General features: G+C 42.7%; 1 protein-coding gene across 11 annotated transcripts in view; it reads right to left on the reverse strand.

Moving 5' to 3' along the window:
- Window positions 1–5,540: 5,540 nt before the first annotated feature.
- Window positions 5,541–18,584, reverse strand: part of RBM6 (RNA binding motif protein 6) — a 110,693-nt gene continuing 97,649 nt past the window's right edge. For 10 of the 11 annotated variants that reach the window (XM_014840468.3, XM_070493778.1, XM_070493774.1 and 7 more), the window contains 12 exons: window positions 18,109–18,269; window positions 16,995–17,092; window positions 16,273–16,315; window positions 16,050–16,131; window positions 15,720–15,805; window positions 14,816–14,962; window positions 13,757–13,852; window positions 12,080–12,340; window positions 10,344–10,418; window positions 9,205–9,302; window positions 6,523–6,652; window positions 5,541–5,783 (listed from right to left, as the gene is read on the reverse strand). In XM_014840468.3, the coding sequence (XP_014695954.1) occupies window positions 5,658–5,783; window positions 6,523–6,652; window positions 9,205–9,302; window positions 10,344–10,418; window positions 12,080–12,340; window positions 13,757–13,852; window positions 14,816–14,962; window positions 15,720–15,805; window positions 16,050–16,131; window positions 16,273–16,315; window positions 16,995–17,092; window positions 18,109–18,269 (1,403 nt within the window). In that variant the 3' untranslated portion in view covers window positions 5,541–5,657. Of the gene's footprint in view, window positions 5,784–6,522; window positions 6,653–8,392; window positions 8,626–9,204; window positions 9,303–10,343; window positions 10,419–12,079; window positions 12,341–13,756; window positions 13,853–14,815; window positions 14,963–15,719; window positions 15,806–16,049; window positions 16,132–16,272; window positions 16,316–16,994; window positions 17,093–18,108; window positions 18,270–18,584 lie in introns of those variants that run through there. The other variant, XM_014840472.3, reaches the window with a different exon arrangement.

Raw genomic sequence — 18,584 nt, forward strand, 5'->3', positions numbered from 1 at the left:
AGGGCTGCTGGGAAGTGTGGTCGCTAGAGCTGCCTGTCACTTATTACTCCCTGTGTTAATTTCCTGCGTATTTCTCTTCCAACACCACGGCGGAGTCGCCAGTCTGCCTTTTGCAGACCCGGATTAGAACTCTTACCTTAATGAGGCGTAGTAATTCTTTTGCGGTAGCCACGGGGGCTTTAGAGAGTACAGATTGCTTTCACTGGCACGACGTAAAACTTCACGTTCAATCCGGCTTTAAGAGAAGGAACGTTAGTTGATCGTCTATTGTATTATTGGACGCTAAATTAGATTACAGGACTAGATGCTTCACAAATATCTATTTCCATCTTCATAACCTATGAGATGTTATTTAAGACCACTTTTCAGGTGAGGAAACTGAGGTTTATGGAAATTATGACTCTATCTTCAAAATACATCTAGGATCTGACCACTTCTAGCAGCCTCAACTTTTGTCCACCTGGTCAAAGCCGTCATCGCTATTCTTGTTTTGCAGACAGTAGCAGAGGGAATAGTGGTGGAATGGAGCTATCAACTAATAAGCTGGATTTCAGAGTCCATGAACCACTAGAACATAAACTCTAGAAGGGCAGGAACTTTTGTTTGTTTAGTTCACTACTATATCCCCAGAGCCTCTACTGGTGTTTGCAACATAGTATGCACTCAATAAATATTTGTTGAATGAACAAATGAATACACTACCAAAGCTAAAACTGTAACGTTTGTGGCAGAAAGAAGCAGGGCTCCTTGAGCAATTCAAAGAGATATTTTGGACCCTGACTGGTCAGTGAGATGGTGGTGTTCCTATGCATCCAGTTAGCATAACTTGCCTTCTGGCCTTCTAGATATTTTTAGTGGAACTGATTATTCAGGTCACATATACAGATTGAAAAATTAAACCATGACAAGGCAAAGAAAGATATCAGTTATAGAAAAACGCACCTGTACTACTCACTTCTCTTTCTAGATAAGAATTCTTTCAAGAATAAGTGGAAGGATGTCAATGAGGAGATTCCAAACCAGAAGCTTCAAATATACTGGAAAATATTTTTCCTGGAAAAGCATCTTTAAACATGTTCTAACTATGGCTTATTACATCAAGGGCATTAAGTGACTGACACTGGAAACTCTGGTAATTAAAAACATGACAATAGATGGAACGGTACAAATCTCTGTATTTTGGAATAATGGGTAACTTTCTTCCTCACTCCCTTTCCCTCTCTCTTTTTTCCACCTCTAGATCTGTCTGTGTATCTATCTACCTGTCTATGTCCGTTTGGGCTGTTATTAACAAAATACCGCAGACTGAGTACCTTATAAACAGAAATTTATTTCTTACAATTATGGGGACTGGGAAGTCCAAGATCAGGTGCCAACATGGTTGCGTGAGGGCTGTCTTCTTGGTTGCAGACTTCTCTGTTTTATCCTCAGATGGTGGAAGGGTCTAGGGAGCTCTGTGGGATCTCTTTTATAGGAGCACTAATCCTATTTGTGACAGCTCCATCCTCATGACCTGATCACTTCCCAAAGGCCTCACCTACTAATACTATTACCTTTGGAGGTTAGGTTTCGACGTATGAATTTGGGGCAGGAGGCACAAACATTCAGTCCATAGCACTATCTATAAAACACACACACACACATAGTTTTACCTTTTCATATATATATATATATATATATATCTCCAACTTATTGGGGGAATATATATATGTAAAACTTCTATCATCAGAAAAAAGCAAATGTATGTGATCCACAGAAGGCAATTGAATATTTGTCTAATTAAATTCAAAAGTTAAACATAGATGAGGTCATTGCAATCCTGCAGTGGATGATGCAGACGCCAAGAATCCAGAACCTGCTAGACTTTATGGCCACTAGCAGTCAACTGCCTCATTCCCAAAGTAGTTCAACAAGCACTTCTGAGGTTCCCTGAGGTGCTTGCTAGGCTGGGCTCCTCACCAGCCATAAAAGCTATATGACTGTCCATAAACGGTACAAAATCACTCTTAAACTTGAAGGAGGGGCCAAGAGAAAAAAGTGAACTCCATTCAGTGGGAAGTTCTATCCTCTAAATTCTGATAGCTGACCTTTGTGGACATTGCCCTGTTGAGCTCCAGAGCTGTGCCCTCAAAGGCCTGTCGGGCAGTTGATATGGGTTTGGAAAAGTTTAACAAGTCCCCAGCTAAGCAAAAAAAAACAAAGACAACAGAGTTAGTTGTGTTTTTTTTTTGTTTTAAATAAAACCACAAGTGTTCAATATAGTCTAAAGGATACTCCTTACGATTGCCTTTCCTACTTTTTTTTTGAGGAAGATTAGCCCTGAGCTAACATCCACCAGCAATCCTTCCCTTTTGGCTGAGGAAAATTGGCCCTGAGCTAACACCTGTGCCCATCTTCCTCCATTTTATATGTGGGATGCTGCCACAGCATGGTTTCATAAGCGGTGTGTAGGTCCACGCCCAGGATCCGAACCAGCGAACCCCAGCTGCTGAAGCAGACCATGCAAACTTAACTGCTATGCCACCAGGTTGGTCTCCCTTTCTTACTTTTTTGATGTAACAAAAAAAGTTCTCCTCTTAATGAAATGAAGATCATAGGTCTTTTTTTTTTTTTCTTAATCTTCCATGACTTGGCAAAAGAAAAAACTAGTTAACATGTTTTGTCCTAGGCTGGGAACTACTGCTCTAGAATATAAAGTAAAAAAGATCTATGTGAAAACGCCTGCCTATACCAAGAAACTAAAATAATTTCTTTTGTCAGAGATGGGCTTTTTTTTGAAGAAGATTGTCCCTGAGCTAACTGCTGCTAATCCTCCTATTTTTGCTGAGGAAGACTGGCCCTGAGCTAAAATCCGTGCCCATCTTCCTCTACTTTATATGTGGGATGCCTACCACAGCATGCTTGCCAAGTGGTGCCACGTCCGCACCAGGGATCTGAACCGGCGAACCCCAGGCCGCCGAAGTAGAGTGTGCGCACTTAACCAGTGTACCACCGAGCCGGCCCCTAGAGATGGGCTTTGATGAAATGAAGGAGAGAGATGCAATCAAAATTTAATTCAACAAGTATTTTCCATAGACCTATGAGCTCAGGATTATTCATTCACTTATTGAGTGTCTACTGTGTTGGGCCCTGTGCCAGGCCCTAGGGACATAGTGCATAAAATTACCCAAGATCCCTGCCCTTATGCAGCTGGCATTCTGATCAAATGCCTCAGGGAACTTCTCAGGGACATCACAGGGTGAGACACTTTTCACACCCATTCCTACTTTCATCAATACCCAAAGTACTGCTTTTAAATGTATTACAGAAAAATTTCCATTAAAGTGGCAAAAATAAAACAAGAAAACAAAACAAAATTAGGCAATGGCCCAAACTAGTCTCTGAGGTCTGAGCTTAAACACTTCCTTCAGGGAAGATTCTGTGCTATCCAATGAGAATCAAGGCCATGTCATACCATCCTAATACCTTGCTGTACTTCTCCCTCGAGGCTCTCATCACATCAGTAATTGCTCAGTGTCCATCTTCCTCAGTGGACTGAGTCCCCTGGGCACAGACACTGACACTAGTCTTGCTATAAGCCCCAGGAACAAGTAGAGTAGGCTCTCAATACATTCAGAGAATGACCACTTAATAACTTGATGGTGCTTCTACTGGGCTGCCAATAACCTGGGTCAACTAAGTAGCCTCTACAGGAGTCTTCAATAGTGAAGCACTTGATATGTTCCACAGCTCACTAAAGGCCCAATAGGATGACACAGAGTTTGGACCAGCTTCCAAAAAGTATTTTGACCTACTCAGTGAAGGTCAGACAGAAAGTAATGAGACGCATCACAGATGTACCTGTGGACCATCTGTTAGACCAGAAGGGCTCTTGGAGTCAGCTGTCTGGGGCTGAAAGATTCAAATGGCCCATCTCCTGTAATGCTGCAATAGTGGTAACAAGACCCAGAACCTGGGGCTCTTGATCCCTAAGCCAATGTGCACCTGATTTTGTTTGTTTTCCCTTTTGGAGGGGTAAAAAGACTTAGTAGAGATTAAAAGAAAGGGATTATATCTGGACACAGCATGGCAAACGATTTAAATTCACATTTACCATTCCTGTTGCTGGAAATGTTTTCTCTTTGGTATACTTGCACTTCCCCTTATATCTCCCACCCTTCACTGTGCATCTCCTCCAAAATGCCAATCCTTGCCCCCTTTCTCTTTACAGAGCCCTCCTTGGTCCTGCCTTATGCATCCAGACTATGCTCTTGGACCAGGAGTTGGCAAACTACAACACTTGGGCCAATGCTGGCCTGCAACCTGTTTTTGTAAATAAAATTTTATTGGAACACAGTCACAATCACTTGTTTATGTATTGCCCATGGCTGCTTTCTCACTCCAACAGGGCTGAGTAGTTGCAACATAGATCACCTGACCTGTAAAGCCTAAAATATTAACTCTGGCCCTTTACAGAAAAACTTACAAACTTCTGCCTTACACCATCAAGATGCTCTTGTAAACAAGCAGTTCTCTTCCTAAGAAATATTCTTTCCCAAGACATGTGAAAAGTGCAATTCTTAGTACTGTAATGTGCTACCTTGAAGAATTATTTTTTAAAGTTTTAATAGGTTCATAGGATATTGTCCTTTTTGGCACCTGAGCTAACAACTCTTGCCCATCTTCTTTTTTTCTGCTTCTTCTCCCCAAATTCCCCCAGTACATAGTTGTATATATATATTTTTTAGTTGTGGGTCCTTCTAGATGTGGCATGTGGGATGCCGCCCCAGTGTGGCCTGATGAGTGGTGCCATGTTCGCGCCCAGGATCCGAACCAGCGAAACCCTGGGCTGCCAAAGCGGAGTGCATGAACTCAACAACTGGGCCACGGGGCCAGCCCCAAGGATACTGTCCTTTTAACTGCAAAGAATTTAAAAAAAACCAAAAAATCCACCTCACTTTTGAAGCAAACCCTCTGAAATGGTATGAGTGATATTATGGGAAATTAAGAAAGATTTTAAAGAGGGCAAGCACCTCCTTGGAGAGTTTTACCTATGGAGGGAAAGAAGAGCTGGGGCAGTGGCTGGAGAGGAGTGGTAATTCTTACTATGCCAACTTGTTGTGGTGATCACAACGTGTGAAGCATTGAGCACCCAGCAGGTACTCAGAGTTGTCACACTCTGCCCCCTCCCCGCCACCCCCAACAATGGGGAAGTCAGAAGACAACTTTTGAAGGTCTAATGTGTAGCAAAGAAACATATGGAAATATGTTCAGCCTCAGCAGTTAGTGAAGAAATGGAAACAAACAGTAATGAGATGCTATTTTCACTAATTAAAGGAAAATAATTTAAAAAATCTGACAGCATTCATACAAGCTAGAGTTCAAAGGACATTGCAACCCGTCCACTCACACTGACAGAGGCAGTGTTCTAGGGCTCACTGCAGCACTCCTTGCCATTTCAGCACCACCTCAAATGGGCCCACACCAAGGCACTCTCTCCCTTCCTCCCATCAGCCCCACCCCCCACCCATCTATGGGTGAAAAATTAACCACCAAAAAAATCACATTGAAAAAAAGTTTATTTAAAAAAGTTCTAGCAGCAAGAACAGTAACAAAACAAAAGGAGAGACAGACAAACAAAATAAGGAGGTCTGTCCTGTGGGACTTGTCTCCATTCTTTAATCAAGTTCTTTATACCGAGCAAACATGACTCTTCGCACAGCATCTCGGTAAGTCTCGTTGGACTGTCTCTTGCTGGTTCTTCCTGGAGCCCCCATACTGGGCCCCCGCATCCGGCCTTCAGTCTGCAAAACAAAAACAAATAATGAAGTGGGCTCTATGAATTAATGAGCCTCAGGGCTGGTTTTTGACCATAAGCATTTCTGGACCAGTAAGGAGCAGGATATAGGAGAAATTTTTAGAATGTTTAATTAATAAACACCCAAGATGAGTAAGGAAAGTAGTGATGCCATGATTTCAGGATTCAACACCAGAAATATGAGAAGCCAATCTCCTATAGTTGGCATTTTCAGAGGGTGACCAGACAACATTAAATGGGCAGTGTTCCCTTTTATCACTTTCTCTCTTTTCCCTTTTCTTCCTGAAAAGTGAGGGGGAAAGCCCTTCTTGGGAACCAGCACTGACTTCATGCTTCTTACATTTTAGGAATCAAAGACTTCTGATGACAATCCCTCTCAGAGATTCTTTTGTACCTTTTATCACTGGTTCCCTGGTTCTTTTCACCAAGTGATTCTTCAGTCTTAAACGGCCTGATTTCCTCACTGTCCCACCTCTAACTCCATGTAAGAATAAGATTAGCCCCATTCCAACTTCTCCCTGCTCTTCCCACCGCCAACCAAACTGCAAAGGGCCCAGTGTGCCTGGCTATAACCCAGTAATCAAGACTGATGGGCTCCCCAGCTTTCATGTCCTTAGCCAGCAGTGGGGAAAGCCCAGCTAAAAGGCAAGGACACAGCTCTGGGCCACAGAGTGAGAGAAAGTTCCAGGTTCATGCCACCCCCAACAAGATGGAAACCATTTCACCTCCTCCGCAGAAGCCAATCCAGGATGGCCATAGCCAAGCCCTGCCCCCTTCCTCCAGCCAGTGGCCTGCTGGACACAGCCTCCTTTGCTGCTATTGTCAATACCTTCTTTACCAACAGGTTTACGATCACTGCAAAAGAAGCAGACATACTTAGAAACCACCACTTTCAAAATGACCTGTTTGTGAGCCTAACAAAAACCTTTGTCCTGTTGATTCAGATTTGCCTCCTATTAAGTATATTAAATATCTCTGATTGCCTGCTCTCTATGCAACAGGCTTTGTCCTGGGGATACAGAGATGACCAAGACCTGACCTTGTTCATGGGGAAGGATATGAGAAGAATAATATGTCAATAGATGCTTATAGCACATTGAAGAGCTCAGTCATAAATGCGGCAACAGTAGATATTTGTTATGGAAACAGAGGGAAGGGGCATTATTGAAAATGACAGAAATTCCAACAAGAGGGTACACCTGAACTCGGTCTTGACAAATGAGGAGTCTGTGAGCTAGAAAAAGCATGGGAGGAAAGGAAGACACAGGCAAGGAGAAGTGAAAGAATACAATTTATCCAGGAGAGGAGTGGTAAGACTTGACAAAAGGCTGCTTGGGCCAGACTGTGAAAAACCTTAAACATCATGCTAAATCATGCCTCTTGACTTCATCCTTCAGGCAAAGAAACCCTGGGACCCAGGCCTCCCTCTAAGCAAGGTATATGTTCACAAAAAGGCGAGTTTTAGGAGCACCTTTCTGTTTACAAAAGTCATTTTGGTGGTAGGGTAGAGAATGGACTTAAGACTGAGAAGCAAAGACTGGGAATAAGGAGTCTAGTTTGGAGGAAAGCTAGAATGGAGGGCAAGGCTTAATTAGGGATGTGGCCACTGACCGGATATAGGGGATAAAGGAGGAAGATTGGGTCAGACCAGGTAGACAATGATGCTATGATATTACTACTCTGAAACAGGAATACAACAGGTTTAAGAAGGGAAGGGAGGGGAGGGGCAGGGAGGAATGTAATATAATATAATATTCCACTAGAGCAAAATATAATATTAAGTAATTGTTTAGTGTGGGAAGCCTGAGAGGTGTCCAAGAGGGCAACCAAGGAGGTAAATGGAAATAGTGATTCTGAGCTCAGAAAACAGAACTGACGTGGGATGGAGCCATAGGATTTAGCCTGTTAGTTGGTGGCTGAGGCCTTGGGTACCACAGACAGTCCAGGTCAAGAGGGTGGAGCAGCAAGAATAAAGGAGCACTGAGTACAGAGTCCTGGGGAATATCTGGAATTACTCAGAAAAGGAAGAGAAGCAGGACAGAAGACTAAGGAGGAAGAGAGCCAGTAGAATGTGGTGTGAAGGGTGCCAAGAACAGAAAAGGGTCTCTTTCTGCACCCAGCCCAACTGACTCAGGGCTAAGGTGTCCTTTCTCCTCTTGGCTGACTCTTTCTCCTTTGTCCTAGGTCCAGTGTATTTTAGAGAATGACCCAATGAGATGTTACATTGACTAAGTAGCCCCACCTTAGTACTTCTTAAAAATGCAAACGGAATAGACTAAAATAAAAATATCAGAGTTTATTACACACAGTAAGAAGTATTTTTCATGAAGATTTCTTTGTTTAGTACTTACACACATGACTACTGGGCCATGATTCAAAAATAATCTTATTGCGGGCTATGAGCAAATAAGATGGATTGCCAGAGCCCCAGACCCCATCTAGCCTCCTCAGGGAGCTTTCTCCATCAATCATCTCTCCATTCCCCAGAGGCATAATCTACCCTGGCTACTGGTTCTTTCGATTACCAACATAAAGACCTGCTCAAGTCTCACTAGATCAATACCCTGCTTAAATAATTTCATAACCTACCACTGCCCTAAGAAAAAGTCTCAGAATGGTAATTCAAGGAGTATGAACTTCATGAAGTGGTCTCTGTCTGTTGAGCCAGCCTCATCTTCTGTCACTCAACCGTATATCCCCAGTGTTCAGCCCCACGGAGCTACTTACAACTCAAACGCATCATGACCTCTGTCTCTTTCATCCATGGTATGTGCAGTTCCCTCCAGGTGAAATGCCCTCCCCTTCTCCACCAGATTTCTGGGTCTACCCTATGAGACACAGCATGACTTAAGCCTTCCTTATTCTGTGTTCAGACAGTCAAGGATAATACGTCTTGTCCACCTGAGTATTCCTTGCACTTAGTGCAGTATCTGTACACAGTGGGTTATCAATAAATTATATATAACTCCGGGCTCACCACCTGGGAACTATCTGACCAGAAACAAGCACAGGAAGCTAGAGATTATCTATCTTTATCAGCAGCCAACCACGTATTCAGCACCTATGTGTGAAAATGGAGGTTCCTTAGAGAAAAAGCCCCAGAGTGTGACCTTATTATCAGGCCCATAAGGAGGTACAGCATTACTAATGTGGAGAGAAAGAGTGCCTAACCATGGCTACTCCAGCCCTGGCTTTGAGCAGCTGAAGCAGCCAGCCAATCTTCCATGCAAACACACATTCCCTGTGGTCAAAAGGTTGGGGTGAACCTCATGCTCAAAAAGTTCAGACATAACCTGCTCTCGACAGCCTCACCTCCCTGAGAGAGAAAATAACAGCACAGTTGGAGAAGGAGATGGTTTCACCATTAGGCTTTGAGGCCTAGGCTGAGTGAAGAGTTCTTGGCTTACCTGTCAGTTTCCCTGGAGTATTTAATTCGTTTCCGTTCTGGAGAGTCAAAACATTGGAGCTTTTCCCTGCGATCATTTCCTCTTTCTTTAAACCTTCCCTGTTGGTGAGCAGAAAAACAGATCTGAGATTTCCATTGAGGGCATTGGTGAGTAGGGAAGCTTCACTTTACTCCTAAAATTTCTCCTAATATGAAGGGAGTTCAACTGATAACTCCTGGAATCTCTCGATCCTTCACACATTCTTCTTGAGAAAGCACTAGCCTCTCTGACTAGTAAATTTGGGAATAATAAGCTGATATGCTTGGCTCAGCCCGTCTTTTTCTCTTTTGAGGAGGAGATTTTCGCCAGTAAGCCTCCATAGGTAGATTCCTGACTATCACAAAAGACCTACCCCAAACCAATGAAGTGTGTGGCTGGATAGGTGAGTCTGCCTCCCTGTGTGATCCAAGAAGCAAATCCACTTGCCTCTCACACTAAGTTAATTCCTCCAACTTAGCATTTAACAGTAAAAGATGTTATTTCAGCAGTCCTATCCAACACTCCTTCATTGATTTTAAAAGCTGGGCAGCAAAGAGGAGTGCTATTTATTTGACCTACATGGAGACTCTAACATCATCTTTAAAAAAATATGAACTTTAGGGGCTGGCCCTGTGGCTGAGTGGTTAAGTTCATGCGCTCTGCTGCAGGCGGCCCAGTGTTTCGTTGGTTCGAATCCTGGGCACGGACATGGCACTGCTCGTCAAACCACACTGAGGCAGCGTCCCACATGCCACAATTAGAAGGACCCACAATGAAGAATATACAACTATGTACAACTTTGGGGGTAAAAAGGAAAAAAATAAAATCTTAAAAAAAAAAAGTGGAATATTGAAAAAAAAATACGAACTTTAGGTTCTGTAGTGCAATGGATAGCTCATTGGACTTCTAAAAAAATACGAACTTTATTGAGGTATAATTTATAAACAATAAAACACACTCATTTTAATGTAGTTTGATGAGTTTTGAGAAATGTATGCCCCATCTTTTGGGGTCACTTCGTTCTCTGTCTTCTTTTCAGGAGGGACCAGCAAAGCCTACAAATTCTATACCAGAAATCAAAAAGAATTGGTGTCAAGAGAGTACAGATCACCAAAGCTTACCTCCCGTTCTCTTCTCTCCAGATAGGCTAGCTCCTGCTCAGACTGCTTTATCTTCCGGTGGATTTCCAGGTTTTGCTGAGAAGACAGGGCGTTCTATGAGTATAGGTCTAGAAAAAGTGGTCCTAGAAATGCCCCTAGGCCTTTCTCGATAGCTGCTTTAAGACTGTAGCTCCTCTCACTGACCAACTCTCCTAAGTGGTCACTGCATCCTGCAAGCAACAACACCTAACTGGTCTAGCTTTAGCCTCACCAACAGGAATCCAGGTTCTAATGTAGGCTTGTTGCACCGATTAGTTATATGGTGTGGCATGAGAAGAAACTTCAGTCTACTTTTCTCCAAAATGTAGAACACACAACTTTGGTTTATATCCCTTTATCTAAGCTAAAAAATTATGAGAGAGAGGAATCTGAGTACACCAGTGAAGAAAACCAAATGCCCACATGCTCTGCCTACTACTAGCACCACCCACCATCCTCAGACACTATTCACTCTTTCAAGCCCCCAGAGAGACATGAAAAGGAACCCCAAGGTCCTGAAAGAACAAACAGACTCCTCTGAGAGTCCTCTACTCATTGAGGGTCCCATATCCCTCAAGTATGGCTCTACTACATAACGCCCTCAGGCATAAATAAGAAACTTAAGGTGTCCAGAGCCGCTCTCATACAGAAAGGGGATTCTTTGCACTGCATCACTGCAAGGAAAGGAAAAATCCATTTTCCATCGTCTCAGGGCCAGTTCAGCTTGTGGATTCACCAGACCTGTGGCTCCTCTTTCCTGACAACTATTTTTAATCTCTAGCCATTCATTAGCATTTTCATCAGAGAGCTGAAATTTAAATGTGTCAGTCTGATGACTCAGAATTCCATAAGGTCAAGGGGATGTGGGAGGTAGTCTGCTGCAACAAGTGTCAAAAGGAGCTTCTCAGAATCCTAGAAGCTTTGGAGAGCCTCCACAGAGGCAGCTGGGAAAAAGGTCTGCCTATAACCAAAAGCAAGCTTCTTAGCTTTCAGCTACGTAGGACTTAGGGTTTTATATTAAGAGAAAGTCTAAATCCAATCCCCTCATCACTCTTGTAACATTTGCCAGAGAAGGAGTGTGAAATAAATTACTCTATGCTGATAACAGGAGTTCACCTAGGGGCTTTAGTTGTCCAGAATTTAGCTCCTTCGTCAGTACATATAAATAGAAGACTGCAGGGTAGGACCAATGTATGTCAGTTTAACATACCAAGAAGAGCTGTTGTGCCATGGCTTATAGCAATAACTCACTACATGAAGAGCTGGCAGAATGTGACCTACCTTTGGGGAAGCAGACTGTCAGAGCTAGACAGAACTCGGTGAAGTGACCAAGTATCAAGAGAAGGGGCTTATCTGAGGTCCAAATATTACGTTAATGGTAGAGCTAAGATGAGAAATGCAGCAGGTCAGTTTCCTACTCCATGACCCCTTCTCCTCCTGTCTTCAGCAGAGCCTGTGTTTGGTGTCCCAGCCCCAGCCATGCTGCTTGCTTTGGGTCTACACACTCAAGTTTTTTGAAGGTGGGCATGGCCTTAAAGCAGAGCAACTCATGAAGAAAAGGTGTAAGAGCAATTCATTCTTGAATTGGACTGATTTAATTATAGGAACTGGGGATGATATAGGCTAACGAAAGACAGCATAAGCTTCTTTATTCCCTGTAATGCTCATCAATAGTAAGAGTCAAAAGTGTGAAAGGTCAGAGCCTCTTCCCCTAATACCTTGTGCAGGTCTGAAAGCTGCTGGTGTTTGATCAGAACTTCTTTATTGGGAAATTGTCTTCTGCAGAGCAGACAAGCCAGTTTATTCCAGTCAGTGAGTTTATCTTCTTCATTCTCCTTCTTAGTCAGCTCCTCCCGCTGCTGGGGCTGTGCTGTGCGGGCCTGTGGAGGAGGGGTCTGTTCCTCCTCTTCCTCTTCCTCATAGTCACTGTCTCCTCCATATTCACCCAGGAGGCCAATCAGTGGGTTTACTACCTTCGGCTGGAAGGAGAAGACCAGCGATTAACACCAAACTCAAATTATATTTTGGGGTCTGTTTTCTGGATATTCTGATATGGGTATCTCATTTCTTCTTTTTTAGTTGGAATAATGAACTTGGTTCAGAATAGGCCCACTGACCACACTTCTCATTTCCCAGATGGAAGTAACATGGTTTGAGCTTGGCTTTTCTCCTTGCTCACTGAGATAAGTCAGACAAGTTCCCTTAGAAGCGACTCTCTAAACAGAATGGTCAAGAGAAGGTAGAGAAAGGAGAACTGACATAGAACATAGGAAAAGAGTTAAAAAATTACAATTTACAAAGAGGAAGGGATAGCAACCACCTCCAAGTTACTGTGGAGAAAAGGAAAAATAAATTTCCTCAAGGCTATAGTAACCTCTATAGCAAAAGGGACTTAGGAGGTAGACTAAAAGCAACTGAAGGATAAGCACTCAGGCAGACAGATCCAGCTCCTGAGGAAGGTAAAGGCAAAGGCACGGATAGGATAGATGCTACAGTAAACTGAATTAGTAATGTAGAGCAGGCAGAGGGCCAGGTCCGTGGCCGAGTGGTTAAGTTTGAGCGCTTCGCTTCGGCAGGCCAGGGTTTCGCCGGTTCGGATCCTGGGCGCGGACATGGCACCGCTCATCGGGGCATGCTGAGGCAGCCTCCCACATGCCACAACTAGAAGGACCCACAACTAAAGAAAATATACAACTATGTGCCGGGGGGCTTTGGGGAGAAAAAGGAAAAATAAAATCTTAAAATAAATAAATAAATAAATAATGTAGAACAGGCAAAGAGTATTTATCAGCAGCTTATAGGAAACTGTTAAATAGTGATGCATGGTCACTGGCCTATGATCAAACAAAGTAAAAAAATAAAGTGTGGTCACTATCGTTTTATATTTACATTTAATCAGAATCACTTGCAAATAGATTGACACTATCACTCTACAACAGCTAAAAAATGGGTACCAATGTCGTTATTAGCATTGTTCACTCTGGCCAGGCAGGTAAATTATAAAAATGACCATGCATGCACTCCAAATATAAGAGATCCTTATGCAGTACCAAAAGATCGGAAACATCACAGCCAGGAAAACAGGTTTCCTTGGTCATTTAGAAGAGAAGAATTAGTAAGAGCAGGATTATAACTTAAAAAGGGCCAGGCGTTCTCTGGTCTGGTGGGAATGGCACAGGGTAGAGGGAAAGAGGACAGATAACTACCTCTCGTTCTTCAGTTATATTCCTATTAGCAGACAGGAAAATTTACTTCATGCTTATACTTAAGAGGAGTCCTTGTTTGTGACACAGAGAGCTAAAGGACCAACACCAAAGTGAGGCATCAGCCTTTGAATTTCCTTTCCCATTTGGAACCAGCTCCAGCCCTAGCCCAGGGCATTAGCTTAGTCTTACTGGTGGAGGACTCTCTTCCTTCTTCACAGTGGGAGGCAGGGGCTTCTTAAAGACGTCCTCTGGGGGGGCTGTCCCCTCACTGGCATTTTCCTGAAACTGATCAAACCCAAGTAATTCTTAAATGATACTCATAAAAGCTGGGTTAAGAGTTATCCCTGTTGAAATTAGTCTGGTTTTCTAAATCTCCTAATTTGTGAAGTATCTGTAACAGTGCTATAATGATTTCAAAATTAACAACTTTTAAAGATAACATTTAGTATATGTCAGGCACCAGATGAGGTATTTATATGCATTATCTTCTTCAGGCTTTACTACAATCCTCTTAGATAGGCATTAATTTCCTCATTTTAAAAATGACTGAGGGACTGGCCCTGTGGTGTGGTGGTTAAGTTTGCACGTTCTGCTTTGGCGGCCCAGGGTTCACTGGTTCGGATCCCGGGTGCAGACATGGCACCACTTGGCAAGCCATACTGTGGCAGGCGTCCCACATATAAAGTAGAGGAAGATGGGCATGGATGTTAGCTCAAGGCCAGTCTTCCTCAGCAAAAAAGAGGCGAATTGGCAGCAGATGTTAGCTCAGGGCTAATCTTCCTCAAAAAACAAAACTGAATCCCTCTTTGATCTTGAAGACTTATCCTAAGGAAATTCTTTAAAAGGAGAAATAAATGCTAAATGCTACATATTATGACAGTATAAGATTAGAAAGAAGAAACAAACAATGCAGGAATGATGAAGAAAATCAAGGTACATTTTTACCAAGTGAATTTTACCATGCAGGCATTAAAATAATAAAGAGTATTACAGAAATATGGAAAAATACTTATGATCAAATATAAAATGAATAAAGAATACAAAATGGTATCCTCTTCTACAATTACACCTATAGAAATGTATATACAGAATCAAGCACTGAAAAGAGAATGCAGGAAAATGAAACTTTGTGGAGCTGAGGTGTTAGGGTTTGAGCTGAGTCACTTTGTTCTACCATTCACAGTTTTTCCATTTGTAAAAGACAGAGTTACCAGTGGCTGAAACTGGCCTACTTTGTTAGTAACTTACCCTCGTCACACCTCGGTCTTTTTTCTCCTTGCCATCTCTTTTAGACGTTTCCTTCTTGCTAGTTGACTTTCCTTGACTGCAGAGTTTCTTGTCCTTGCTCTCTTCTTCCTCAGGTGACCCAGGGTCCTGGGGCACATAGACTTCTTGCTATGATACAATTGGAAACAGTTAAATCTACAGAATGCTTCACTTTCCCAGTAATTCCAGGTCTAAGGAACACAGTTCCCTTCTGGGGGAAAGAATAGCTCTCTTACTCATGAGCCTAAGAAAAGACTACATCAAACAATCTAAAAGCCCACTCCAGGGGCCAGGACACATCCCACTGTCCATTATTCTAAGAGCAGCACTGTTTACCTGTAACGCTACAAGGCATTTATTTTTCCATATAGGCAACAGTTAACATAAAGGTCACCATCTTTAAAATCCACCTGAATAAATACAGCTCAATATAAGATCTGGACTTTTTAAAACACCAGACTAGACATGAGGTACAGATAGTACAATAGTCAGAGCAGCTGCCTAGAATGGAGAAATTGTTTCCAAAGATTTAAACTTTTCTACTTTTTTTTTTTTAAGATTTTATTTTTCCTTTTTCTCCCCAAAGCTCCCCAGTACATAGTTGTATATTTTTTTAATTGTGGGTCCTTCCAGTTGTGGCATGTGGGATGCCGTCTCAGCCTGGCTTGATGAGCAGTGCCATGTCTGCACCCAGGATCTGAACTGGTGAAATCCTGGGCCACCAAAGTGGAGCACGCGAACTTAACTACTCGGCCACAGGGCCGGCCCCCTTTTTTACTTTTTATGTGATGAGAAACCAGAGAATCTAGAGAATAAAATTTTCAAAGTAACAAATTATAGATGCTTTTTTCAAAAGAATCATTGACAAAGTAAACCAAATACCCACCTGGGTGTTGGGGTCATAATAAGTTCCCGCCAAGGGGTCATAATAGTAGCCAGTTGCAGAATCATATATGTAGCAGTCAGATGATGCTAGAAGGAATAAAACCAGAGCCAGCGTTATTCCCTGTCCAATGAAGCCCTTGCTAGGGACTCACCAAGAACAACCCAGAATGAGGCTGGCTAACCCGAATAGGTGTAGAACCTGTAGACGGTGCTTTCTCTGAATGAGCACCCCAGTCAACAGCATCTCTTGCCAACTTTGTGACCACAGAGATTTCAATTAATGAATACTCAAGCCAGAAAGAAACAAAAGAAATAAAACAAGGTCACTTACACTGTTGTCCTTGTCGATTTGTATCAGAAGACCAGTCTGAATTTCTGCTACCTCCCCTCCTATCTCGGAAATATTTTTTACCCTATCACAGAAAGGCAAGTTAAAATTATGGAACTTCCGATAGCCATTAACCTTAACAGTCACCCATTGGAGAGAATTCAAGATCACTCTTTCAGTCACTTGAGGATTTTACCAAGAGCACGCCCCACCTGCTGAGGCCTACCTGATAGTAGTGCATGTGGTCAGAGTGGTCCCCAGAATCATTTCTGCAACAAACAATACATGTCACGAGCCTGCTACAAAAGCCACCTGAGGAGTGTCTAATCCTACAGAGTTGCTGAGAAACTCTTCTCCCCATTTTGCAGAGAAAGGAACCAACCCAGACAGCAAGCAGGCCTGGTGGTGCAGAGACTCCTGAAGGGAGGAGCAGTGGAACTCTTACAAAGCTGTCTGCTGGAGCAAAACAGCAATTGAGTTGAGGGTGCTAGAGCAAGATCTGTCCCATCCCTGTAAGCCTGCTGCTCTGATGAAGCCATTTCTCAGTCACCACTCCGAGGTCAAGATGAGTGAAGGAATAAAGAGGAATTAGATTTTTCAGTGCTATGTGGGAAGTCATGACAGCATTTTCTTAGGATTACAAGGGGCAAGGAAGTATCAAGATTTTTCTGTACATCCAAGACTGTACCATCCGTCAGATCCAAAGATACCAGGCAGTCAAGAGGGAAAGGACTGAAGTACCTAGTACTACAATTTAAGGAAAAAAAAAATTTAGAATCAGAATAAGGAAAGCTTCAGAAAAAGAAGATACAGATATACATACTTGAAACAACCCACACTGGGGAGGCATCATGTCTTACTATCTCTGTCTCTCTAGCCAGAAACAGGAGTTTTCTCCCAAAAACTTGAGTTGGGGAAGCACAAAGTAGCCCTACCCCTCTGCTTTACCTTCGTTTTCCAGTGGCCAGGTTTACAGCTACCATCTTCCCATCAATGCTAAATGGTGGATCAAGGTTCTGCAAGATCTTCACTACACGAAGAGCTTCCTGGGGAACCAAGGATACATTTGAACCAAAAGAGAGAAATGGCCACGTCCTTTGAAAGAGAACTGAACATGGATTTTCCTTCTCAAAATAAAAATTTACTAAATATTATGTTCTGGTCATTAACTGTAATAGGAAGAGCACACTGGCAAAATAGGCAACTCTTTTTTTTTTTGTTAAAGATTTTATTTTATTTTTTTCTCCCCAAAGCCCCCCGGTACATAGTTGTGTATTTTTAGCCGTGGGTCCTTCCAGTTGTGGCACGTGGGATGCTGCCTCAGCATGGCCTGACGAGTGGTACCATGTCTGCGCCCAGGATTCACACTGGCGAAACCCTGAGCCACCGAAGCGGAGTGCTCAAATTCAACCACTCAGCCACGGGGCCGGCCCCAAAACAGGCAACTTTTAATGAAAGGTTGCTCAGAACAGTGGTCAGAGTAGACGCCAGTTTCCGGTATAAATTTCAGAAATTCAAATCCTCTTCTTTTAGGCTACAACTGTCATCACATCAAATCTAATTTACAAAGTCCCTTGTGATTTTTGAGCAAAAAATCCCAACAATTTTCATTATCTTCACATTACTTCCATAGAAAAGGGCCCCACAACTAGAAATTCAAGCCACAAGAATCTCTTACAGCAACAATTTGAGGAAAAACAGGAAATGTCCTGTTACCATCAAATATAAAACCATCTGTGGCTGGGCAAAACAAATTTAAGAAATCAGAAAATTCACTAAAATTTTGAAAAGTTCAGTACTCAGATTCTTCACAAGTGACTAAGTTCTCACTTTATTTTAACTGGAAATTATAAATGCTATAAAAATGGATCTAGAAAACCACTTAGAGTTCTAACTTTCAAGGGCAGTCATGTCATCTGAATGAACATTAAACCCAAAGGAAAGAACAAGAGGGGTTATGACACCAGAGAGCACACGAGAATTCCAATGATAGTCTTTCAAACCTTCTTGAGGTTGCTATAGCCAGGTGTCCCTAGTCCATTCCAAGGGGCGGGAAACTCACCGCATGGGAGTCGAGGTCAATAAAGCCATAGGTGTGGCCCATGGGGCCAGTTCTGTTCTTGATGATACGGACATTGGCAGTAGTAAGGCGGACATAGGGCTCCAGCACTTCCACTATCACCTCAGGTGGAGTGGAACGATAGATGCGTTTTAGCATGATTGCTGAACAAACCAAGCACAATTGGGAGAGAAGCAAGGAAAGAGAAAGGTTAATTTTTGAAGAAGTCCTCAGAGCCTGATTGTTGTTTTTTACTGTAGATGACTGCAGATGCTACTCTGCTCTAGCAAGGCTGGTTCTATAAAGAAATGCTAGTCAAATACTTCATACTTTGCTTTACCAATACTTAGAAATCTAAAGTTATGCCTTGGTGCATTTGAATCGCAACTTGCTATTTGGAGGATGTAGATTCCTTCAACTAGTACAGCAAGGCCTGCAGAAAACAATAGTCTCTACAGTCAGGCTGGGCAGTTTTACTA

Source organism: Equus asinus, chromosome 21 (assembly GCF_041296235.1).
Source record: "Equus asinus isolate D_3611 breed Donkey chromosome 21, EquAss-T2T_v2, whole genome shotgun sequence".
NCBI lineage: Eukaryota > Metazoa > Chordata > Mammalia > Perissodactyla > Equidae > Equus > Equus asinus.